Source organism: Dipodomys ordii, unplaced genomic scaffold (assembly GCF_000151885.1).
Source record: "Dipodomys ordii isolate 6190 unplaced genomic scaffold, Dord_2.0 Scaffold13, whole genome shotgun sequence".
Taxonomy (NCBI): Eukaryota; Metazoa; Chordata; class Mammalia; order Rodentia; family Heteromyidae; genus Dipodomys; species Dipodomys ordii.
Genome location: NW_012267229.1, coordinates 9,112,930 through 9,139,390, shown reverse-complemented (window position 1 = coordinate 9,139,390; position 26,461 = coordinate 9,112,930). Strand labels below are relative to the sequence as shown.

At 38.0% G+C, this 26,461-nt stretch overlaps 1 protein-coding gene across 4 annotated transcripts in view; it reads right to left on the bottom strand.

Annotated features, from left to right (window-relative positions):
• Positions 1-26,250, bottom strand: part of Gpcpd1 (glycerophosphocholine phosphodiesterase 1) — a 53,854-nt gene extending 27,604 nt beyond the window's left edge. The window contains exons 1-6 of one of the 4 annotated variants that reach the window (XM_013010889.1): positions 26,137-26,250; positions 18,694-18,769; positions 15,924-16,020; positions 10,583-10,667; positions 3,524-3,599; positions 1,277-1,318 (exon numbers count right to left, since the gene is read on the bottom strand). In XM_013010889.1, coding sequence (XP_012866343.1) covers positions 1,277-1,318; positions 3,524-3,599; positions 10,583-10,667; positions 15,924-16,020; positions 18,694-18,742 — 349 coding nt within the window. In that variant the 5' untranslated portion in view covers positions 18,743-18,769; positions 26,137-26,250. Of the gene's footprint in view, positions 1-1,276; positions 1,319-3,523; positions 3,600-10,582; positions 10,668-15,923; positions 16,021-18,693; positions 18,772-26,136 lie in introns of those variants that run through there. The other 3 variants (XM_013010890.1, XM_013010891.1, XM_013010892.1) reach the window with 3 other exon arrangements.
• Between the last annotated feature and the right edge of the window lie 211 nt (positions 26,251-26,461).

Genomic DNA, 26,461 nt, shown 5'->3' with positions numbered 1-26,461 from the left:
TTGCATGCTCGAGGCCCTGGGTTCGATTCCTCAGCACCACATAAGCAAAAAGAAAAAAGCCGGAAGTGGCGCTGTGGCTCAAGTGGTAGGGCGCTAGCCTTGAGCTGAAGAGTTGAGGGACAGTGCCCAGGCCCAGAGTTCAAGCCCCACGACCGGACCAAAAAAAAAAAAATTTTTTTTTTAAATACTCAATTTATTCAAGTAGACCTTATTTTGATGTTAACAGTTCAAAATGAAATCAAGGAAAAGTTTGGTGCCTTAAATACTGCCAAATCATGTATGTTACTGATATATATAAGCATATGTACACAGTAAAATCACAACCAAACATTCAGGCTTTATTCCTTCCTGAGCTTGACAAGAGAGCACATTGGTTATCAGCAATTTATCTGTGGTTCAGAGTTAGTATAAGCACATATTCCACCAACCCTCCCTTCACCTTTTGGTTCCTAAGGTGTCTAAAATGAGAATGCAAGTTAGCATGGTAACCCTGGTACACTAAGAATTTCAATTGCTGAAGAAAATATGAATTCTGAGAATTTGTCTGCCTAGTCTGGCTTCACACTCTTAATACTCACCTCCCAGCTTCCTTAAAAGAAGCTAGGATAAAAGGCATGAGCCACAGCTAATTTTTAAAGACTTTGCCAGAACCATTTGAACATTTGGCTATACCATAAGTGCATAAACAAATACAAAATGTAGGAATTTAGTCTAATGGTAATATTTCACTAAATGTTTAGAACCATTAATAAAGACAACTTTATTATAAAATATATAAAATAAAGTTGTTTTCAAAGACAACTATAAAATAGCCAAGTATATAACTTTAAAAACTCTCACATTATTTTTAATATTTGTGCTTATTTATGGGAACAGTACATGTATAATAATTTAGTCCAGATAATTAGCATTTCTACATCCTTAAAAAAGCATAGTACTGAGTTGGGCACCAATGGCTCATGCCTTTAATCCTAGCTACACAAGAGGCAAAGATCTAAAGATCATAGTTCAAAGCCAACATAGACAGGAAAGTCAATGAGATTCTTATCTCCAGTTAATCAACAAAAAACCAGAGGTGACGCTGTAGCTCAAGTGGTCGAGTGTTAGCCCTGAGCACCACAGCTAAGGGGCTACACTCGAGCCCTGAGTTTAAACTCCAGCACAAAAAGAAGAGAAAAGAAGAAAACTCCTTTTGAATTATATAAACATATATCTAAACATCAAAAATAAATATTTAAAGCTTTAAGAATTACATTTTCAAAGCAGTGTTACTTACTGTGAATTCCAAATTGTCCATCATCAATAATAATTTCGCTTTCTAGAATTCAAGGAAAATAGGAACTCTAGTTAAAATTCATGAGGCAAAAATAATAAATAATCAAGAAATTACTCACTTTAAGGAATGTTCAAATATTAAATCTTTAAGCAGCTTAAGTGAATAAGCATATTTATTGTAGCCCTTACTGAAGAATTCCCATTTGAAGATGCTAGCAAGCAGTACAGTTTACAATTTTTGGTGACTTTTCATAGTGTAAGGAAGAGAAAGAACTCCTCAGAGACATACTCTTGAGGCACTGGGAGAGGGACCATGTTTTACACCCACCAATGTTGGAGACTAACAAGCTGCTGGACAATGGTAACTCCATGCAAATCTCTTGGCACAATTAAAATGCTTATTCTTTTGTAGTGCAATCCTGAACTTATCTAACATGTGATTGTCCTCACCCTCAACTACTCTTTATAGCTGGATAAAAGCTCTATAAACAAGATAAACTTACCTGTACACACAGAGCTGTGAGGAGCTAGCAATCAAAGAATAAGTGCTACCATATTCCCTATCAGTTCAATTAAGTGAGAAAAGCTGCAAAGCCCATCCCTAAGTAATACACTAATTAGCTTTCCTTCTAGTATTCTTTGCAGCTTAGTTTTAAACAAGACTGAAATGTCCAGATGTTTTCATAGTTGTTAATAAAGACTCTCTGGGATGGATTATATAAGGCTTTAAGTTTAACAGTTACATTCTAAAAAATATAAAATAAATTTCATTCTAAAGAACAGAAATAAAATAATTCAAATTCTCACAATACAAGAATATATTAACTACAATATGCTTTACATTATAATTTCTTTTATAAAATGTTTAACATCTATTAAATTCCAACCTCAGGATGGGACTATTTTGTTCTAAGTACACTCCCATAAAATTCTATGTATACTATAAAAATGCATTAAAACATATACAAAGAAAATCCAATAGAAGGTGGAATGAGACATCTATTTCAATAAAATGTGTTCTTGATACAGAGTAAAGCAGAAACTTCCACTGTTTCTAATCTAAGCTACTAATTAGGCAAGTCAACTATTATTTTCAAATTTTAACTTATCCTAAGAACTAAAATATGTATTTTTCAGCACTGAGTCAATTAATAGATGAATACAAGTAGGGATTTAATGTATATAAATAAACTAAAAATTCTATTTTCAATCAGGAAGGGGAAATTCAAAAATATGATCAGGCACCAGTGGCTCACGCCTGTAATCCTAACTACTCAGGAGGCTGAGATATGAGGGTAATGGTTCAAAGCCAGCCCAGGCAGGAAAGTCTGAGACATATCTCCAATTAACCGCCAAAAAACCCAGAAGTGGAGCTATGGCTCAAGAGGTGGAGAGCTAATCTTGAGCCAAAAAGCTCAGGACAGCACCCAAGCCCTGCATTCAAGCCCCAGGACCAACATACACACACATACTAACAAAAAAAGAAAAAAAAAGAAATTAAAGGAAAATTGCCATTTTTAGATACAACTAAAAAAAAACCACAAAAACAAAAAAAAACTTCTTTAAATTTGAATGTGGAAGTGGACATGTGCCTCAAGAGATAGAGCACTAGTCTTGAGTAAAAAAACTGAGGGACAGTGCCCAGCCCCTGAGTTTAAGCCCCAGTATTGGCACCAAAAACAAAACATCGAAAAAAAGGTGTGAATTATAGCTAGTCAGGAAGGAATTAAATGAATTAGGAAGAATGTCAAATAGAACAAGGAAATTTAAGTTTACTAGTTTTAAAATAAAAACAGTACTTAGGGAACTACTTAATAAAAAAAAGTAAGATAATTTACTCTATTACTACCCAAAGCTAAATAGTAAGAGTTTTAGTTTAGGATTAATTATGTCCTCAAATGTTCTCTACATTTGAGAAGGAAATCATAGCCATGAATGCTCAGTCAAGAAAGAATGTTATCTTATAATCTTTCTAACTACATCCACTGAAAATGAGTATTTCATTGTAAATTAATCTAACCCCCAAAATAAAAATAAGCAAGCATTTCTAAAAAGGTTTATAAAGAAAGGCAATTAAGAACTGTTTAGTTTTGAAAGTCAGATCCATGAAATGCAAGTGAAATTTGTAGTACTGGCAATGCATTGCCTTTAAACTTTAGAATAAAAATTTACTCAATCCCACTAAGCCACTGAGCAGCATTAGTAACTTTACGCATATGCCTCAAACAGATGCAGTTAATGCCCATACCTAAAGGGGTTATTGATCGTGGTTGTAGATGAGTCTCCCACTTGTGAACTATGACTTGACATGGACCACCGATAGTCTGCAATTTAAAAGTTAAATGTCTGCAATAATTTCTTGTATCTTATTTTCTACCCATGACTCCAATAGATGTTTGTAGCCTAAGTCTTATACTAAATAATAGACCAAGAGATTTGACTTGCTAATTATTGATACTATAGGCCCCAAATCAGAAATGTACCCAAGTCATAAAACATGATGGTATTGCTGGAAGAAAATGTGAGTCAGTAAAGAAAAGTGAGATGAGCTGGCACACAAAAACTCTTAAACTCCATTGCAAATCTACCTACAATACTCAGTTTTTTTCAGAGAAATGATAGCACTGAATGTACTTTGGCAAGTCAGCAGTCAAAGGGGTATTACCAGATAAAGTTGTACCCACTCTTTTTAAGAAAGTCTCTCCACACTTAGAAAAAGCCTAACAAGTCTATAGTACTAGGAATAGCAGAAGCAAGCAAGTACTTGAAGATCAATGTCACAAATTACTTCAGAAATTAAAAGGTATTACAAAGTTTTTCTTACTTAAGAATACTAAAGGGAAAATAAGAATAATATCAGATTTCTTTTATCATAGTAAGGTTTTGAAGAGCACAGGAAATCCTAAAAGAAAGGATGCTAAACTTGAAGAACAAGTATGATTTAAAAAAAAAAAAGGACCATCCAGTTTGAATATTTGGCCTTTCAGTTTACAAATTCATACAGTGCGACATTTCCTAATGTTATCTGTCGTTACCAAGTTTCCTTACTAAAAAAAAAAAAAAGTTGTAGGTGTTGCTGACAACATAATTTTAAAACAAGAATTAACTGAACTACCTACCATAATTCTCTAAATATACTTAAAAGACTGCAGTCTAAACGTGTTCTTTTATTTGATTAAAGAAATTTGACCAAAGCAAAGTCCTTAAATACATAATTTAAGATACATTTTTAAATTGCTAACTAAGGTATTATAATTTCTTTACATGTTCTCTGGAGAAATTTAATAAAGCAAAGCACAAAGAAAAAATTTATACACACCTAAATATCCTGGAATATGTAAGCTTCTGTATAACTACAGCACATCTTTAGATGGCATCCAATACTCTCATACATATTTCTGAGTTTTAATATTAATTTCATAAGTATACTAGATGCCAACAAGTATGTAACACATCAGCCACATGAGGCAAAATTCAATTCTATCACAACTTAAATTTTTCTACAAAATTTCAAAGCTTTCTGAGGCTTAAATACAATAGCATTGATATGCATTCAAATAATTTATTATGCCATACTAAATGAAACATCCTTTTCCTATACCCAAATATCTCCTTGTCTAGGGTTCACTTATAAATTGATTAGATTAAGTCAATTTTTTGGGGGGGGTCCGGTCATGGAGCCTAAACTCTGGGCCTGGGCGCTGTCCCTCAGCTCTTCAGCTCAAGGCTAGCGCTCTACCACTTGAGCCACAGTGCCACTTCCGGCTTTATTCTTTTTGCTTATGTGGTGCTGAGGAATCGAACCCAGAGCCTCAGGCATGCAAGGCAAGCGCTCTACCACTGGGCCACCTTCCCAGACCCAGATTAAGTCAATTTTTAAAAAGAAATATTTCAAATTTCTCATCTTAGAATATATTACCACTACCTTAAGAGAAGAGAATGTACATTTAATCTTAGATTTGCTAGATTTTTTATCACTTCTTCCTTGACCTATTTTTTAAATGCTTTTTTAATAGCTGATTTTTCTAATCTTCACAAGATGCAATGTATACAGAAAGTACAATGTTTCTCAGCAACACAGAATGAACCTACATCTTTTCTGTACCCCTCTCATACCTCTCAGGCACCCCTGAACCCAATCCTCTTCTCTAGACAGATTTATAAAAAGTACTAAGCAAAGGTGATTGATAAGGCCTATGAACAGAAAATATTGACAGAAATTTTTCAAAAAGTAGGTGAAAAGGAGAGGATTTTGCTTTGTTTAAAATCAAGTTTCAGGGAAACTTCATAAAGAATTCACTGTACCATCTATTATGTAAGAGCAGTCATATTTGATATAAACATTATAATAAGTATTTCAAATCCCCACTCATATTTTAGTAACAAACTCACTATCTATATCATAAGATCACCTTGACTTGAATAGAGTGAGGAGCAGTCAAAGGACATGTCAACAGATGACTTGCAACTGTACATTAACATTCACACAACAAAACCATGTTGGTTGGTATACAGAATATAAAAAAAAGAGGAAAAAACTCTAGCTGTAAAATACATTGAAATTCCTAAATTATGATTATGATAATTTTATTAAACTTTAGAGGGCAACCTTAAAGTTTACTTTACTGAAGTTCTTTTAAAAACAAATTCAGTGCTGGGCACCAGTGGCTCATGCCTGTAATCCTAGCTACTCAGGAGGATGCGGTCTGAGGATCACAGATCAAGGCCAGCGTAGGCAGGAAAGTCTGTGAAACTCTTATCTCTAATAAACCACCAGAAAACCAGAAGTGGTACTGTGGCTCAAGTGGTAGAACGCTAGCCTTGAGCTGAAGAGCTGAGGGAGAGCGCCCAAGCCCACAACCAACAAAAAAAAAAAAAAAAAGAAAATTCAGTTATCTTGGTGATGACTCTGATACATGCACTGCTTTCTAGTATGATAACTCATTCCCCTCAATCTTAGAATAATTATATTTTGTAAGAGGATGTGACAATTTTAAGCCTTTTGGAATATTAATCTTTGGAGAAATAACAATTAATTCAAGAGAATATTCAACTAACAATACTGATAGGAATTATTTTACAATTTAACATATATAAAATCAGATGACTAAGGCAGGTGTGATGGTAGACATCTATAACCCTAGCACTCAAGAGGCAGAGACAAGAGGATCATAAGTTTGAGGCTGGCCTGAGCTACATTTTATGGCAAAACCTGTCTCCCTCCACTACTGGGGGAAAAGAAAGTCAGATGACTAAAACTATTTTTAAACATGCAAACCAACAAAAAAAATTGTTTTTGCAAAAAAAAACTTAACTGTTACTGTAATTAGGGATATTACATGTTAAGCACTAATGGAAATAAAAGGTTATTCAATATGAAGACCAGGGTTTTGCTTTTTAACACACTAGCAAGCAAAATTATCAGAAAGTATTATCAGTATTCACAGACAAACTTAAGACTTTTTAACTCATTGTCTTCTTTGAACAATTCTAAAAACAAACTGCATGTAAAAGGGACTAAGAAATTTTAAACTTCGGGGCCAAATGTATGTATGTGTGTGTGCCTGCCTATAAGAGGGCTTGAATTCAAGGCCTTGCATTCTAGCTTGGCCTTTGGCACTCCACCACTTGAATCACACCTCCACTTCTAGCTTTTTGATAGTTAACTGGAGGTAAAGACTCTCACAAAGCCAGGCACTGGTGGCTGAACCTGTAATTCTAACTACTGAGGAGGCTGAGATCTGAGAATCATGGTTTAAATCATGGTGTACTGCCAGCCTGAGCAGTAAAGTCCATAGACTCTTATCTCCAATTAACCACCAGAAAACTGGAAGTGATGTTGTGACTCAAAGTGGTAGAGCTCTAACCTTAAGCAAAAAGAGCTTATGGATAATGCCCCAGCCCTGAATTCAAACACTATCATGTGCCCGCCCCCTCCCCCCCCTCAAAAAAAGTCTCAATCTTTTCTGCTCTATCTGGTTTTGAACCTCAATCCTCAGAATTCAGCCTCCTGAATAGCTAGGATTAGATGTGAACCATCAGCATCTGGCACCAGTGTTAATCATTTTTCCTATATGACCAAGAAAAATAATCACCTAGTCATGATTCAAAATAAAGGAAGAAGAGTGAATATATATCACTAAAGTTTAAATTTCAAATTAACAACTGAAACCATTTAGCATCCAGGAAAACTTTGCTATAGTAAGAAACCAAAATAATTCTTCAAAATGAAGAAAATGAAAATTATCTGCCTCTACCAGATGATTTATTCTTTTGTTCAAAGTTTTAAAGGAAAACAAAGGAACATTATGCTCAAAATAAGAATTTGATTACAAATTATGAATCTAATTATGAATGAATGTTAGCACCACGAATAAATCAGATATATTACTGAAAATTAAAGGTCTATTTTCACAAAAATCAAGAAATTTTTCAAAAAATGTAACTAATAATCACCTAACATTTCATTATGAAAAGCATTTCTACTTCCAGCCACAAGGTAGACATTATTGAAAATGCATAAATGATTCTTTTTAAAGTTCAAATAATTCTTTTTTTTTTTTTATTTTTTTTTGGATCTGGTCGTGGGGCCTGAACTCTGGGCCTGGGCACTGTCCCTCAGCTCTTCAGCTCAAGGCTATTGCTCTACCATTTGAGCTACAGTGCCACTTCCAGATTTTTTCTTTTTGCTTATGTGGTGCTGAGGAATCGAACCCAGGGCCTCAGGCATGCAAAGCAAGCGCTCTACCACTGAGCCACCTTCCCAGCCCAAGTTCAAATAATTCTAAAAGTGTCTTTGATGTGATTTTAATGAACTCAGACTATCTATACACTAATTCTAATATTTTTATTCTAGCAATATATACTACCTTATTTTTTGCTATGTTTAAATAAGTTAATAAATAGTATGTCTTGTCTCCTGTAAAAGTTATTATTATTGTTACTGTTGGTGTTGTTTTTTTCTGACAGTATTGCTAGGTAGTCCCAGACTATCTTTGAGCTAATGATTGTCTTGTCTTAGCCTTCTCAGTGCTAGGATTTTAAGTGTGCATCATCTGCCTTTCCCTTCCACTGCCTGCCCCTCCACACCCCAACTTCTCCAGCAACATTGCAGATCAAACCCAGGACTGTGCACACACTAGGCAAGCACTCTGCCAACCCTTAAGCTATATCTTCAGGCCTAAAATTACTTTAAAACTCAGTATATTACTAATGCTTTACTTAAATTTCTCAAAGAGAAAAGAGTTGTTACCTACCAAGCATAAGCCTAAATTCAATCTCCTGTACCACTCCAAAAGAAACAAAAAACCATGAGGAAAACTGAGAAAGGATTTCAGGATTTAACTAAAAGAATATGCCAGAAAAAAGCCAAGTGGTAGGAGAAAAAATATAAATGGTAGAATATCATTTGCTCATGATAAAAATTTTAGTAATGAAAGAGCCCTAATATAGTTTAAGTTCCTTATAGATGAAGAAATTGAAATCTTAATGATAATGTAACTTGCCCAAAATATAATCACAAGGTATTTAGTATAGATTTCTAAAAATCCTGCTTAGGCTACCTCCTCAAACCTTTGAATTAATAAAATTCTTACCTCCTGTTAAGGATTTTAGTGCCTCTGTCATTACTTTGCTTCCCTCTCACTTTAACATACTCCATGAATTCTTATCATTTTGTGATTTAAGATTATTTGTACATTATTTCTATCAATTAACAATGCATAACTGAAACAAAATTTCATACTGTTCCTAATAAAAATGTTTCATTTTTAAAAAGGGCCACCAACTTTTAGATGTTAAGTGTCATTCTAAGCTGGGATGTGGAAAACTCCGAGCCATATGCATGAGCTTTTTAGCTATTTACTCTATTCCATGAAAAACATACTTACCGTAGCAGCCCCTGCATCACACGGTACATGTGTACACGATACAGAGCAAGCACCTACTTAAAGAAACACACTCACCAACACATACTGTAAACTTTTGCAAGTATTACAAGCGGAAAAACTTGTTTACTACTAGGCAGACTTCTTGCCAATTTTTCCAAAAGGCATTTTAGACTGATTTGCTGCTTTTGGTTACATTTTCAATGAAGAGGAAAAATACTACAGGTTTGGCTTAATTTGACCTATGTTGACAATAGTCTTACTTAACTGTGCTGAAAGGACCCTTAATTTTTCTTGCCCAAATTCCCCTTCTTATGTAAGATTTGGTGGATTTTAAACAATACAGAAGTTTCATAAACCAGAATTCTCAATCTTTGAGTGCCACGAGTGTTATGACCAATGTGTGTATATATACACACAATTCTTCCATTGACACTGATCTTTATCAAGATATATACACCCTGTGCCAAATAATTATAGATGCTACTTTCTTAGGTTGTTAAAGTAAGACTAATGTCAAGATAAGCCAACATGATGATCAACTATAATGTAATTTAAGTTCATTTATTGAGTTTTTACAAAATATTCTTGAAATAAAAAGTAATAGGTGCAAAAGACAGCTGAAGTAGGTTTGTTAGGTTTTTTTTTCTTTTTTCTTTTATAATGGTTGCTAAGAGAAGGAGGTAACTAAAAGTGGCTGCTTACATTTTTCACAAATAACAAAAGTATTCTAGGACTCCCAAGGGAAATACATCTTTTACAAAGATCTAATTCATGTTTCATTTCCTAAAGCTCTGCCTAAATCTTTAGTCATATGCAGCCCAAGTGTGCCAAATGTAAAAATCTGAAGGAAAAGAACCCATTCAGCATATAAATTATCTGTAGATTAAGAGGAAAAATCAACTTTTTTTTCCTTTACCAAAAATGAAAAAAAAATCCCAAAACAGTAAGTTGCTGTGAGCAGGGAGACTGAGAATAGATATTCCAAAAGCCTTTAGAAAAGATCCTGGCCAATCAAAACCATGTATTAAGAACTCTAAAAGAAATCATTTCATTAGTTCATTTGTGATAGGAATTAAGCAGTAGTCACTAAATTCTTGGCTGCTACAAAATTAATTTTTAAAAACTCATTTAAAGCTGGATATAGACTTATAATGTACTTACACCACATAGGATTAAAAGCAATTTTGTGTTTTAAAAGATATTGCAGAACATACTTACTATCAGTCTTTAGAAAACTTCACGGCAGATATATTTTTGCCTCTGAAGTAGCTACTTACTTGGTTTTGTTACTAAAATATTATTGAGAGTTCTTTTCCTTACTTGACCAAAAGATATTCATTTAATTTTATGTTTTCAAATTTAAGTTGGTTGTTTTTGAAAGTACTAAGCAAATTGGAATCTAGATAAAGACAACATACCTTTGGTTCTAAAAAGCACCCTTTGAAGTAGCGATACTGAACTGATACTCCTCTATTGAGTTCAACAGATGCTTTCCATAACATGCTGTTAGGGAGGAAAAGCCAAAAGCAATAGCATCAGTACAAAACTAACGTGTATAAAGACTTCACAATTCATAACTTCCCAAATAGTCTGTGACCAACCACTCAACATTTTCCTATCATAATGTTACTTCAGGCTTACTCTACAATAGGCAGTAGGAAGGAGGATAGGAAGGAGTAGGAATGAGCCCCATATTTACATACTCTCTCTTCCATGTGGGCAGACAAATATGCAAGCATGATACCTTGCAAGTGTCAGAAGAGGTGTTGGAGCCCAGGCCTGAGTGAGGAAGAACTGTCTGAGCTGAGACCTAAATGATGAAGAGGAACCAGCTATACATAGAGCCACACAAAGTAATCCAAATACTGCAAAGGTAGAGGCCTATGTCAGAATCTTCCAGACTTCCCACCCTGCTAGGAAGTTACATGGTTACTAAAAGGCTTTTGGGAACAAGGCCTCTAGGTCACAAATAAGGAGTGAACACTGAGGGCAAGTTACACTCTGATGCCTCTATTCTTTAACAGTGTTGCTCAGATGCTGGCTATTCTCCCCGCCAACCAATCAGTATCTGTAACTTTTTTCAATTCAATGTCTTCTCTGACATAGAGTAACTATGCTATTCTAATAGAAATGAATGCTTTGGCTCAACAGCTTGCATCAAGATGAAAAAAATGCACTGAAATCATGCTTTTAATTGATTTTTAATTTCAAAAGATAGGACAATGATATTCAAAGTATGGTCTTGAGATCACCAGTATCATGTTGAAAATTCAGGTTTTCCAAAGGTGCACAAATACAGCAGTGGTCCTCACCAGATACTATGTTGAAAATGAACTATACAACTTGTTGGGGGAGACAGCAGGAAAGAACTAGCAGAGAGTGAGGAAAATGGTGGCACTGTCCAAAAAGAAATGTACTCATTATTTGACTTACCTAACTGTAACCCCTTTCTTTTTAGAAGAAAGAAAGAAAATGCAGACGCTCAGGATCCACCTAGTCCTACCTGTTTAGAAACCCTGAAGGTTTCTAGGTGTTCGTGGCTCACACCTGTAATTCTAGCTGAGGGCTGAGATCTGAGGATCACTGTTCAAAGTTAGCCCAGGCCAAAAAAAAAAAGTCTGTGAGACTCTTATCTCTCAGAAAAAGTCAGAAGTGGCACTGTCGTTCAAGTGGTAGAACAATAACTAGCCTTGAGCAAAAACTTAGAGACAGTTCCTATTCCCTGAGTTCAAACCCCACGACCACAAAAAAAAAAAAAAAAAGGAAACTCGGGTTATAGGCTCAAGTTGTACAAATTTAAACAAGCCTCTTGTGGACTGATGAGCACTTAAGTTTAAGAGTGATAGTCACAGACCATTACCTAATCATTACTTCAGCCTGAGTAGTTCAGCAAATAACCAGAAGCTCCAAATACTTTTTTATGGTACCAGATAGTTAACACTACTTTTTACTTGACTCTGCCAAAACATATTCACTCTGATTCAATCCTGGGTCCTAAAAAATATCTACAACCAGATGTCAGCCATGATGGTAGCTTCAGATGAATCTGTCAATATTAACATATGTATGGTCCAAGGTCTATCTTTTGGAGATGGTTTTCATGGCCTCAAGTGGTACCTACTCATATACAGTTTGATAAAACTTCACAGCTTGTTAACAGGCATATGATTGGTTACAATTCACTGACAGAAGGCAGGGACAGCAAATTCCTACCACATGTTCCTATTTTTCTCTTATAAACCTCAGAATCATTTTTTCAAATAGGACTCTAGACTCATACTCATTTCTGCTAAAAATAGTAAAAAGTTAATAAATAAGAAATCTGGGAATGTGGCTCATTGGTAAGGTGCTTGCTTAGCATGCATGAAGCTCTACGTTCAGTTCCTCAGCACCACATACACAGAAAAGGCCAGAAGTGGTGCTGTGGCTCAAGTGGTAGTGCTAGACTTCAGCAAAAGAAGTTCAGGGTCAGTGCCCAGGCATGAGTTCAAGCCCCAGGACTGGCAAAAAAAAAAAAATGAAAGGAAGGAAGGAAGGAAGGAAGGAAGGAAGGAAGGAAGGAAAGAAGGAAGGAAGGAAGGAAGGAAGGAAAGAGGAAAATTCAAGCTGGACACCAGTGGCTCACACCTGTAATCCTAGCTACTCAGGAGGCTGAGATCTGAGGTTGGAGGTTCAAAGTCAGCCCGGGCAGGAAAGGCCGTGAGACTCTCTATTTCCAATAAACGACCAGAAAACCAATGTGGCAATGTGGCTCAAATGGTAGAGCGCTAACCTTGAGTTGAAGAGCTGAGGGACAGGCCAGTGCCCAGGCCCACAGTTCAAGTCTCATGACCGACAAAAAAATAACAATAAAAATCCAGTACTATGTCATCCACAAAGTCATCCAGAGTATGCAAAACTAGAACTAAAGGTGCGCAGAATTAGTTGGGGTTGGGGGGGGAGAGGGGGAATTTCTCTCTTCACTCACTAAAGCAGAATCTAGGCATATGGGATTTTGGTTGGTCATTTGTTTGTCTAGTTATTATGGTACTGAGGATTGAAACCAGAGCTTCACACTAGCTAGAGAAAAATGCTCTGCCACTTGAGCCATAGTCCCAATATTTTTTCGAAGTTCTAATGTGTTCCCCTCAATAATAATCACAAAAGAGATGAAAAATGCAAAGTATTTATACGCAACTTCTCTAAGGAAGTACAGCAAAGAATGAACAGTTCTTAAGCTAATAAAAATGGAATGGGAAGAAAAAAAAGAGCTGTCAAAAAATAAATGGACAAGAACTTCAGTGAATTCAGGGCTGAATATAATCTGATCAAATCTCCCCACCCCAAAAGAAAAAAACAGGAAAGACAGGTAGTGAGGTGCCTGAGTGCAGCTGCCTGATACTGAATGACACCCAAACTACCAAAAGATATACAAAGAGAGCAAATAAACCACAAATGATCCATATCCTCAGCCTCATTAGGAAACAATACAACTCTTCCATCTGTAAGCAAGAAAATTCCAATAGAGCAGGAGCTACACCACAAGGAGAGCTGGTAGGGGGCTGAGAAAGGTTTGAACAAGACAAGTACAGGTAGAATACATGAAATCTCAATCACAATTTTAAAACATACAAGGATGTTGTTTACAAGCAAACTTTCTCTTGAAGAATGCTTGCTTTCTCCATATGAAGTGCTAGTTATATGTAGAATGAGGTTTTATTTCAGATAGGAGTGCATTGTATGAAAATCAGGGGATAAAAGTTGTTTGAGAGGAATGTTATAGATGTTATCTCACTATGACAGTCTAGGAAATATATGTATATAAAATACATGTGTGTATATTTTACTAATAGCTGAGGCCAGGCACTGGTGATTCCCATTTATAATCCTAGCTACTCAGGAGGCTGAGAACAATGGTTTGGAGCCAGCTTAGGCAACAAATCTAAGACTAATTACCCAGTAAAAAGCCAAAACTGGAGGCATGGCTCAAGTAGTTGAGCATGAGCTGTGAGCATAAGGCTCTGAGTTCATCTCCAGTACAGCTGAAGACTAGCAAAGTAATAACATCCTATTGTCAAGGTTTCACATCACTGAGAAGTGAAGTGTTTATTTTCTTTCCCTTAGCTGACATTATGGCATGGATTCATGTTCCTCTGTTGTTTTCCTTGGCATTGCTATCAGTACTTCTCAAACTATCTGCTATCAAAGACTGGGTTGATGGCTCGGTTGCTTTATCCATGACATCTTACAACCAATAATTCTGGTCTACATATGCAATAAAGATGATATATATATGCATGCTCTGTCAATGTCAAATTGCTATCAACACTACTAAATGCTTGCTCCCAAATTTTTGTTTCTCTTATCACTAACTTACAGGTTTTTGGAGACCAGCACTGGCCCATAAGTCACAGTTCAGAAGCATTCCTCTACAAGAAAACTTCATTTGAAATCACCTAAACTGGTAGGGGCATCTAAGTAACTGAATTGGTACATTGTTTAGGGTAGTCATATGTAGGATAATCACTATATTTAGGACAATCACTCCCAGATATGTGTGTGTGTGTGTGTGTATGTATGTGTATGTGTGTGGTTAAGTGCTACCTCTGTTGGCATCTACTGATAGTATCCTAACCTTTTCAATTGTAGATGAACTGGCTGAGTCATTAGATCTGCCCCAGGTTACACCTAGCTTTTCCCTTCCGTAGTCCACGGCAACTATACTAAGTTTACTACTGAACTTTGAGTGCTGATGGTGAATGCTTTTCCTGAAGTTAGCTATATCTGAGGATGTATGTATTCTACTCTCTGCCCTTTTTATAACATACATTTCAAGAAATTATAGGTGAAAATAATTTTTTTCAAAAATATCTACTGAAGGCCAGAGTGCTTATTCAACATGTGTGAGACCGTTGGCTCCATCCCCAGAAACACCTAAAAAAAAAATCCCAGAATAAAAAAAGAAAAAAAAAGATTCTTAAAAGCCCAAAGATAACGTATAAACTTTTGTTTTCAGTATGATCTACACCTGCTACTTAGTACCAAAAAAAAAAAAAAAGGCAAAAGTTTTTAGTATTTGAGAAATGGTGATTGAGAAACAGAGGAATCTGGGGGGGGGGGGGGGTTTCACACACACATTAACTATGGCAAAAATTAAAGTAGGGTTGGAGATGTAGCTCAAATGGTAAAGCGTAAGATTCTGAATTTTGTACTACTCTACTACAACAAAAGAAAAATTAAACTAAAATGCAGCAGTGGTACTCACTAGACACAATGTTGAAAATGAACTATACAATTTGTGGGGGAATGGGAGGGAAAAAACTGGGAGAGAGTGAGAAGGGGTAACATTGTCCAAAAAGAAATGTACTCATGATCAGACTTGTATAACTGTAAACCTTCTGTATATCATCTTTATAATACCAACAAGAAAATAATTTTTTAAATTAAACTAAAAGAATAACTATAGCTGGGCACTGGTAGCTCATGCCTATAATCCTATCGACTCAGGAGGCTGAAATCTGAGGCTTGCAGTTCAAAGCCAGCCTGGGCAGGAAAATCTGTGACTCTTATCTCCAATTAAGCACCAAAACAAAGCTGGAAATGGAATTGTGGCTCAAGAGGTAGAGTTCTAGCCTGAAGCAAAAAAAAGCTCAAGTGTCCAGGGCCCTGAATTCAAGCCCCAGGAGCAGCACAAAACAAAAGAATGCTTATACTACAGCACTTTGACAGTTCATGACAAAAATATGAAAAACTTCACTCCTAAGCCACCTTTCAGCTTACCTTTCAGCTGTCTCATCCTCTGGAAGAAGAGTCACAGCATTTTGAGGATTCCAGTTTCCCAAGGCATCACAGCTTCCACATATGGCAAAAACTTCTCCTAAAGAAAAGCCTTATCAGTTGTTTCCTACTCACACTTCAGTTTCAGAAAGCAATAAAAAAACAACAGTCAGTTGCAATAGTTCAACTGACTTTGGAATCTCATTGAAGAGGGGAAGAGACTGATGGTGATCTGGGGCTGACCAAGGGATCACACTAGCACCTGCCTAGTAACTTGACTGACCTCATCAAACTCAAAGCCAGAAGGAGGAAGGCCAGATAGGAATTTTTTTCTTCATTTCTTCAATTACCTATTGAGCTCTCAGGAAACAGAATGACCAGGCCACAGTCTCTTCAAGGCAGTTTTCAGTGTAAAGCAGCAACCATTCATTAAATGCATGAAAGTAGTCAAGCAAAAAAACAGTATTTGGGGCTGGGAAGGTGGCTCAGTGGTAGAGTGCTTGCCTTGCATGCCTGAGGCCCTGGGTTCGATTCCTCAGCACCACATAAGCAAAAAGAAAAAAAAAACTGGAAGTGGCGCTAGGGCTCAAGTGGTAGAGCGCTAGCCTTGAGCTGAAGAGCTGAGGGACAGGGCCCAGGCCCAGAGTTCAGGCCCCACGACTGGACCCCCCCCCAAAAAAACAGGATTTTCCAAGAATTCAAATAGTAGCTATAAAGCTAAAGTAATATCATTAGGATATACTAATAGTACTGATCCTAGGGTTTGAACTCAGGGCCTGGGTGCTGTCTCTGAGTTGAGCCTTTTTGCTCAAAGATAGCACTCTACTACTTAAGCCACAGCTTCTCTTCAGCATTTTGGTGGTTAATTGGAGATAAGAATCTCAAGGATTCTCTTGCCTGGAATGGCTCTGAACATCTATCTTCACATCTTTACAGGTGTGAGCCACTTGAGCCCAGCTAACAATGCAATTTTTATACCCTAAAACAACTCATGAGAAACATAGCACTCCTTACTAAAATGGCTTATCATTCCACCTGAACATTTTTCACCAATAAAACCACCTTTACTTGCTAAATTTTCTGTACTCTGAAGGTCTTGACACATATCACCACATTCTGAACTAATATAATTAAAATACACAAAGTACATGACAATGAAATTGAGTGCAAATTCTAATTTGGCTCAAGATGCATTTCTACTTTTCACTCTGAAAAAACATCCCAAATGGACAGTATGAAACTTGCATCAGAGGTATGCTTTCTGCATCTTAACAACATCCTGGTAAATGGCTTTCTTGCTGCTTCCCTATGAACAGGACTTCTGAAAAAAAGAATCTTTTTACTAGAACAGACCTGTCTTTAATTAGCCCTAGTTTATAAAGACTATAAGGACTTGAAGGCTAACTAAAGAACACATTCTTGGCCCTAAAAATGAGGATCTAGAAGAGTGTACCAACCTATCTTGGTTAAGAATGTGAACTTGGCCAAAAAAAAAAATATGAACTTGGACAGACAAGGACACAGATATACAGACTCCCCCTTCATCCCCTCTGGCAATTGCTTTAATGGGGAGCTAGGCATGGTGGCATACACATGTAATCACATCACTATGGAGGTCAGGCAAGTGGTTATAAGTTCAAGGCCAGCCTGTGCTATATAATTAAGACTATCTCACCATTACCAACCCCTCCTCCTGCAAAAACTGAAACAAAACAAATAAAAACTTCTGTGATGGTCACTAGAACAAAAATATTATATATAGAATGAGGCCCTATTCTTTGAACATGTTTACCACATTCCTTGTCTGTGTCTATCACTGTGTTAGGCTCATAAATTATAAAGATAAGGCCCTGACTTAGCTACCTGTAATTCTTGCTACTCAGGTGGTCAAGATCTGTTTTCATAAAATTCTATCCACATATTAAATCATTCAAGTAATCCTGTAAAATCTCTACAAGATATTAGAAAATAGAAACCCTGAACATTTCAGAGACCCTTACCTTGTAGAATGTGGGAGTTAGGGGAGAAAGTGGGCACAGATATAAGCAGATGCAAACAGAACTGGAGAAACTGCTCAAAAGAAAGAAGGAAGGAATGGGAAACTAAATGTGCCCCACTATAGCCAGAGTTTATTTCACAAGGTGATATATAACCCATTCTAATGTTGTATTACACTAAAATTAGTTCACAGTGCTTCAAAAGATAACATAAAAAAAGCAGTGAGACTAAAAAAAATTCACAAGTAGTGAATGGTTATATTAGTCAAATATTTCACCAACATCTTGAACTAACTCAGTTTCCCTCATTTTTTTCTAGGCAAAATCAAATAGATTTATTACAAAGCAATACGATATTATTTGAGATTCTTTTTGCCCTCATGTTTACTATATTTTAAGCACATTCCTGATAGATGAGACCTAAAGATATTCTCATCTAAAATTTATTTATGTACTTATTTATTAACTTATTTATTCTTTGTCAGTCCTGAGGCTTGACCTCAGGGCTTGGGCACTGACCCTGAGCTGCTTTTGCTCAAGGCTAGCACTCTACCACTGGAGCCACAACTTCATTTCTGGCTTTTTCTGCTTATGTAGAAATAGAACCCAGGGCTTCATACATGCTAGGCAAGCACTCTCTACTACTGAGCCACATTCCCAGCTCCTCTCATCTAAAATTTAAACCCATTCTAATATAAATATTTGATATTTAAAATAGCCCAGATAAGAAAAATATATAATTTTAAAAATTGTTTTAAAGTAAAGTTTTACAATACCTGGTAAAAGAGTTCCTCTTATTTCAAAGGTAACCTGAGAAGGTGTCATTCTGATGGATTTACTTTACAATTCTTTCTAGGAAGAAAAAGAAAAATTTGTCATTCACAGGACATGAAAATACTAACATTAAGCCGGGCACCGGTGGCTCATGCCTGTAATTCTAGCTACTCAGGAGGCTGACATCTGAGGATCACGGCTCAAAGCTAGCCTGGACAGAAAAGTTCAGGAAAGTCCGTGAGACTCTTATCCCCAATTAACCACCAGAAAAACCAGAAGTGGCGCTGTGGCTCGAGTGCTAGCCTTGAGCTGAAGAGCTCAGGGATAGCAGATAGCACCCAGGCCCAGAGTTCAAGCCCCACAACCGACCAAAGGAACAAAGAAAATAAAATACATTAGATTGTTACAATCAAGAAACAAGTGAAATGCAGGCATAGTACTCAATAGACACTACATGGAAAATAAACTATGAAACCTGCGGGCAGGAACAGGAGGGGGTGAAAGCAAAGGAAAGGGTGACATTGTCCAAAAAGAAATATGCTTATTACCTATTACTTATTTAAAAATATTACTTATTACTTAACTGTAACCTTTCTGTATATCACCTTTATAATAACAATTTTAAAAAAGAAAAAGAAAATGTTGAAGAGGGAAAATTGCTTGAAAAGTAGAACACAGAATTTGAGAAACTGCTCAAAAGAAGAAGGAAAGAATGGGAAACAAATGTGGTCCACTATAGCCAGAGTTTATTTTACAAGATAAAACATAACCTAGGTGTAGTTGTTCTAATGTTATATTACACTAAAATTATTCCACAGTGCTTCAAAAGATAACCCAAAAAAACAGTGAGATTAAAAAAAATTCACAGGTAGTGAACAGTTATATTAGCCAAATATTTCACCAACTTCTTGAGTTAGCACAGTTTCCCTCATTTTTTTTCTGGGCAAAGTCAAACAGACAAAATGAAAATGACTCAACTATGAGGAAAAGACTCATTTCAAGATCCTTCAATCTAAACTGACCATATACCTGAGAGGCATACAGAAACACTTAAGGCTTTAAGTTATAGACCTGTTCACTAGAAGTATATGAACCAGAAATACTACAAAACAGTGAAGTGTCTACAGTTTTTTTTTATTTAAATTTTAAGGAGATAAGATTCTCTAGCCACATACTTTTCTCTTCTGATAAGCAGCTGCTCTGAATTCAACCTATCTTTTCTGGGCAGGCTGATGTTATGATGATGTACAAACAACAACAATAACAAAAAACAGAAAAAAATGCTTGATTCAAAAGATTTCTGGGGCTGGGAAGGTAGCTCAGTGGTAGAGCGCCTGCCTTGCATGCCAGAGGCCCTGGGTTCGATTCCTCAGCACCACATAAGCGAAAAGGAAAAAGCCAGAAGTGGTGCTGTGGCTCAAGTGGTAGAGCGCTAGCCTTGAGCTGAAGAGCTCAGCGTTCAGGCCCAGAGTTCAGGCCCCATGACCGGACCCAAAAAAAAACAAAAAAACAAAAAACAAAAGAAGATTTCTACTTTAATTAGTATAGTATTTTAACACAAGGAAACAATCACGGAAACAAATTAGATATTTTTTTCAAGCTTAAGAATCTGTTTCTAGGCCAGGTACTGATGGTTCACGCCTGTAATCCTAGCTACTCAGGAAGCTGAGATCTGAGGATGGAGGTTTGAAACCAGCCTAGGCAGAAAAGTCCCCATGAGACTCCAGTAAACTACTTAAAAAATAAACTATTCAAAAAAGCCAGAAGTGGCACTGTAGCTCAAGTGGTAGAGCACTAGCTTTGAGCACAAAGCTCGGTATCCAGGTCCTGGGTTCAAAACCAAGGACCAGCACCCCCCCTCCAAAAAAAAGGGCTCTAATTCAAACACAGTGTAACAAAGCATACACACAACAACCTCCTCCCCAACCCTTCCACTCCCCCACCTCCCACCCCCCCACCCCCCAAAAAAAAATCCTCTCAGATTTTATCTTCATAGAGCCATCATTAAAGTTCTGCACATTTCAAAGCACAATGTTACCAAATTTTACTGGTTCTAATGGATCTTGCAGGCTTGCCATTCTTCCCCGTTATCAAGGTCATTTAATCATCTACCTGGATATAACTATAACCTGGATATACTATAATCCTAATTTAAGCTTCCAAATCTCTTGCCAATATTTTGTCAGTGAGAGTATTTCTCCTTACATTGTGACTTGGAAAAACTTTGGTTATTTACAGTTGAAACTCCTAAGTTTTAATTTAGAATTTACTGCTTTAACTCCTTTACTATTTTATCTATTTTCCTCTCTACTAATGTGTTTCTTTCTTCCTGCTTTTTCAGCCTAACACATCTGTTTACCATCACATAAGCAAATGAGGATTTAAAATATAGATATACTGATCAAGATACTTATATAGTTTAAATAAAGAACATATACTCTACAAGAAAAAAGAACCTCTTCGTACAACTAAAGATCACTTTTTAAAAATTAAAAAAAAACAACACCCACATTGGTGTCACATATGCCTGAAAGTTCCAACAAGTCCTAATCATCAAGGTTCCTATCAAGTCTTTATTCTGTATTATGAATTTACCACTTAAAATTTTATTTGCATTTACACATTATAAAACCTTCAAGTACTTTTCATGGCTATTCCCTTTTCTATTTCTCCTTTGTTTTCTTCCCTCTTCTTGAACAAATTCATTAACTCTGCAATAGCCATTTAATAAATACTGCTACCAGCCAGGTGCCAATGGCTCATGCCTATAATCCAAGCTACTCAGGAGGCTGAGATCTGAGCAAAGCCAGCCCGAACAGGAAAATCTGTGAGACTCTTATCTCCAATTAACCACCAGAAAACTGGAAGTGGCACTGTGGCTCAAGTAGTGGAGTACTTCCCTTGGGCTAAAAAGCTCAGGGACAGTGCTCAGGCTCAGAGTTCAAGCCCCACAACCAATAAAACAATAAATACTGCTACCCAACAATCATACTTCTAAGTCAAGACAAGTAAATCTGTATTAGCAGTTCTCACTGATGGCCATTTTGCCCACTAGGGGATACTTGGTAAATGTCACATTATTTGTGGTTGTCACACTGGGAAGGAAGGATGCTCCCAGTATCTAGCAGGAAGCAGCCAGTGCTGCCAAGTACCGTACAATGTACTGAACAGCCTTCCACAAATAATGTCCAGTTCCAAATATCAATAGAGCCAATGCTCAGAAATCTGATCTACTGTCCACATGGAACTTTTAAGTAAGATCAAGAATCCAAGTTCAATATTAGCAATGAGCTATGTATCATCACATTTACATCAATTATAAAATGTAATGCTGAAAGTATATTTCATCAATTAATGTATATGTCAAATATATTAGGTATATTGGGCTGGGAAGGTGGCTCAGTGGTAGAGCGCTTGCCTTGCAAGCCTGAGGCCCTGGGTTCAATTCCTCAGCACCACATAAGCAAAAAGAAAAAAGCCGGAAGTGGCGCTGTGGCTCAAGTGGTAGAGCACTAGCCTTGAGCTGAAGAGTTGAGGGACAGTGCCCAGGCCCAGAGTTCAGGCCCCTAGGTTCAATTCCTCAGCACCACATAAGAAAAAAGCCGGAAGTGGCGCTGTGGCTCAAGTGGTAGAGCGCTAGCCTTGAACTGAAGAGTTGAGGAACAGTGCCCAGGCCCAGAGTTCAGGCCCCACGACTGGACCCAAAAAAAAATATATATATATATATATATATATATTAGGTATATATTTGTGGCAACATCACCGGATCATTTCAATATAGCCACCACAGCGTCATGAGGTATGGAGATGAAGAAAGATTTAAGTATACACCGAAGAAAAACTTGGTAGAAACAATTTCCATGATACTGTATTTGGCTTCGTGTGTCAAAGAGTAAACATGAGCTATTTAAAGTATCTACACAGCCAGTTCTCCAAGTACCAAACAATGTTCTCAATATAAAAACAGCTCCAGATTGCTACCCCCTCATTAACCTGTTGTCTGAATATGTGAATAGTTGTTTGAAACGATACCTGATATTATCTGGGTATACTATAATCCTAAGAGTATAAGTGCTTTCCAACAAATACAGTGGTTTATTGGTACACTACAATCTTATATTTAACTATTTCCTTCACATTAAAAAGATACCTTAAGCTAACAATACTCAGTAAAGACCCTAAACTCCAGCCACCCAGCAAAATGGCTGAACAGCCAAGCTCAATCTTAAACCATAATGTGTACTTTCTCATCCAGTGTTTTCTGGCACAATTCTCAACAAAGGAGCAGTCTCATCTACATGATTACATAGTTGGCACTCAGCTCTTTGTTAATCAATCTTAAATAACTAACCAATTTAAGGGAAATCAGATGTAATCATTCTTATGTATGAAAACCAACAAGAACAAAAGACCAAGATGGTACAAAATTATCTCATTTCTACTACAAACAAGAAATGTAAAAATTCTGAAGAAAAAGGAAATTGATTATGGAGTTTTCCATCCCTAAAGTTGTTTATCAAGTAGCCATGGTAACCTGGAAGTAAACAGCTGCAGTATTATCCAAAGCTATATGCAAAAGCACAAAATTATCCCCCAAATTTCAACAAGACATCATCTTTCACTTGATTTGCCAAAAAGTTAAACAATTTAGTTCAATTTCTACCCTTCAAAATATATACTACAACACCAAATAAAAGTGTGGGGAGCTGCCTGTGAACACAAGCAGGACTGAAGCATAGTTTGGCACTTAGCTACCACCAAACCCCAAACAGCAGTGAAGTAAAAAACTGTTTTATCATGAAACTAACTGAATATCTGAACTTCCTCTACTTCTAAATAAGCAAAACCATCCCAACTTGGATGCGGATGGTCTTCCACATAAACAAAAAACAAGAGTAAGATGAAAAATGCTAGTGGTTGTATGCACAAGAGCTGATGGTACAATTTACCCAATCTAGTAAAGTATAGACTACACTTCCTGATATAAGTTTTGTTTTCGCTTTTCAGTACAGCCTCCTCCATCATGAGATTTTTTTAAGAACAAATACTAAATACTCTCATCCAAGATTTTTAGCATTTTAATATTTTAAAAGATCAAGTTTGCAAACTGATATTGTAATTTATTTATTTACATATTTTTAGAGCTCCCAAGACCTGACAAATTTCAATCTATTCTTTTATCAAACAACATTTTTCCAGCACAAAGCCTTACCTGCTTGGGAAACAAAAGGGAGATTTAAGCAAGGAAGATACAGGAATATTTAAAAAGTTGAACTGCAGTCAAGGTCTTTTTAGCTAAAGTGTATGTATTTCTAACAACAACAAAAAATCTGTTCTAAGTTTTTCAAGAGAAAAAGCTGTTTCCAATTCTTGCTCTTTCCTAGACCAGCAGCTTTGGTCTTCTCAACTAGCTATAAACGTATGAAATGCTTACACTAATTTATCTTCATTTTGGCAGAGGATCATTATGATCATTCTTCTCATTTCTGTATACTTTTTATTTTTGGTACCAGTTCTGGGCTTCAACTCAGGGTCTGGGCACTGTGCCTGAGCTTCTTTTTGCTCAAGGGTAGTGCTCTACCATTTGAGCCAGAGCTCTACTTCTGGCTTTCTGGGTAGTTTTTAGTGGGAATAAGTGTCTCACAGACTCTCCTGCTTGGAACTGTGATCCTCAGATCTCAGCTTTCTGAATAGCTAGGATTACAGGCAGTGAGCCAGCAGCACCTGGCTCCACCTCTGTATACTTTTAAACCATTATTTTAATCAGACTTGTAGACAGTAATGGATTTTTTATTATGCATTTCTGGAGATCTCATTAAGCCAAATTCATTCCTTGACTAACTTTCTAAACAATGTAATAATGTTTTTCCAAATATTTTCCACTTCATCTTATTCTGATATCTTTCATATATATTTCACAAACTTTTCCTAGTGAAATTATACAATGATTTATAAAACCTGCTTTTTTACATATCAAAATTTCCTCACTGAATCTTTTGTGTGTGTGCGCTCCTAATCTCTGAGCCCAACTTTCCTGTATCTAACTTGGAAGATTTAAATTTTATCTAGATTATTGGTGCCCTCCTTGGTTTTCCCTAGTACTTGAATCAGGAATGGACTAAGTCATGTGCATCGTGATGTCTGCTTAATTTTGTTCAGTGAACCCAAAATATAGATGAGGAGGGCGGGGGGGGGGGGAGAACTGACAGCTTGTATTTATTTCTTAGTCATATAAGAACTGTCAAGAGGGGAGAACTATGGAAGACATGACACTGAACAAGATGCATTCACTTTACTCATAATCTGAACTGAAATCCCTTTGTACAACTACTTAAAATGGGTAAAAAAAAAAAAAGCAGCAAGCAGAAAGACGTATGGGTAGAAAAAGTATAAAAGAGTAGATCAAGTGGGTAAGAGCTAAATGGATGGAAAGGAGAGGGGGGTGGTATAAAGAAAGAAGAAACGATCCCCAGACCCTAACATCTTGCTCGTTTAGCTCGGCAATTTTTTTTTTTAACAGAGCAGATTCAACAACTGCCTCAAAGTGTAAGAATCCACCCAGTTCTCTTTGCAAGCAGGCGATGCAGCAGGAGAAAGGGGGGGCGGGGGGAGGGGGGACCTTCTTCCCTTCCCATTCCCCCCTCCTCCCGCCCCCCCCCATCCGCCCCGAATCGGCCAGACACTTGGAGGAGGCTCTGCGGAGCTAACGGAACTGGGTAGCCAGCCGTCTTCAGTTCTTCTCCAGGGCACTGGTGGGGATGACTAGGGTGGCGGGCGCGGCGGGTCCCGGCGATGACTGGAGAGTTTACCCAAGCCCAACTCTCGACTGGCACCGGACGAAATTTCACCCGGCTGCTCCCTGAGGCTGCCCCCCCACCCCCCACCTACCCCCCCCCACCAGCAGCCTTTTCCTTTCTGTCTGTTTTTCTTTTCAGACCCCTATTTTTAGGTAACAACAGAAAACAAGCAAGTTGTCAAAGCCCCGCGAGCTGCGGAAGACCGAGTATCGCCGGACGATGGGGGGGGGGGGGAGATGCTGTGCGCGAGTGGGGACCCTAGAACTTCAGAGGCATCCCCCCCTCTTTGTTCCTAATTGACTATTTCGTGACGGTCCTAGGCCCTCCCTCACCCGGTCCCCAACCCACACACGATCCCCCCCACACACACACTCACCCCCGAAGGATACGAACCCCACCGGGCAAGTCCCAGGGAGTCGGGGATGACAAGAACAATACAGGCGGGAGACCACCAGCCGGCTCCACACACAACGCCCCGGGCGAACGGCCGGGCTCCGGCGGGGCGGGGGAGGACCCCGGCCGCCCCGGCCGCCCCGGCCGCCCCGGCCTCCGCGCTCTCCGCACCCCGGCCCTGGGGCGTCCTGACACCTCGGCCTGCCACGTGAATGGCCGCTGTGGCCGCCCCGCACCGGGCCCCGCCCGCCTCACCTGCCGGACCCTCCCCCGGGTCAGTGGGGCCGCGCCGTGCCACGCCGCGCCGGAGAGCGAGGGCTACGGTCCGACAAGCCGAGCGCCGGCCGCCCGCGCCTCGCCAGCGCTCCTCCAGGCCGCCCGCAGCAGCGCCCAGCCCCGGGAAAGCGCCTCCGCTCAAACCGGTTTCAGCTGCTCTAGACCAAACTGCCGGGCCACCCCGTGGGGCGGGGCCGAAGAGAGACGGGGCAGTGCCTGACGTCACGCCCGGCGCGCCACCAGGGCCAATCAGAGGCCGCGCGGGGAGGGCGGGCCTTCAGGTTCTTGAAAAGGGCCCCGGACG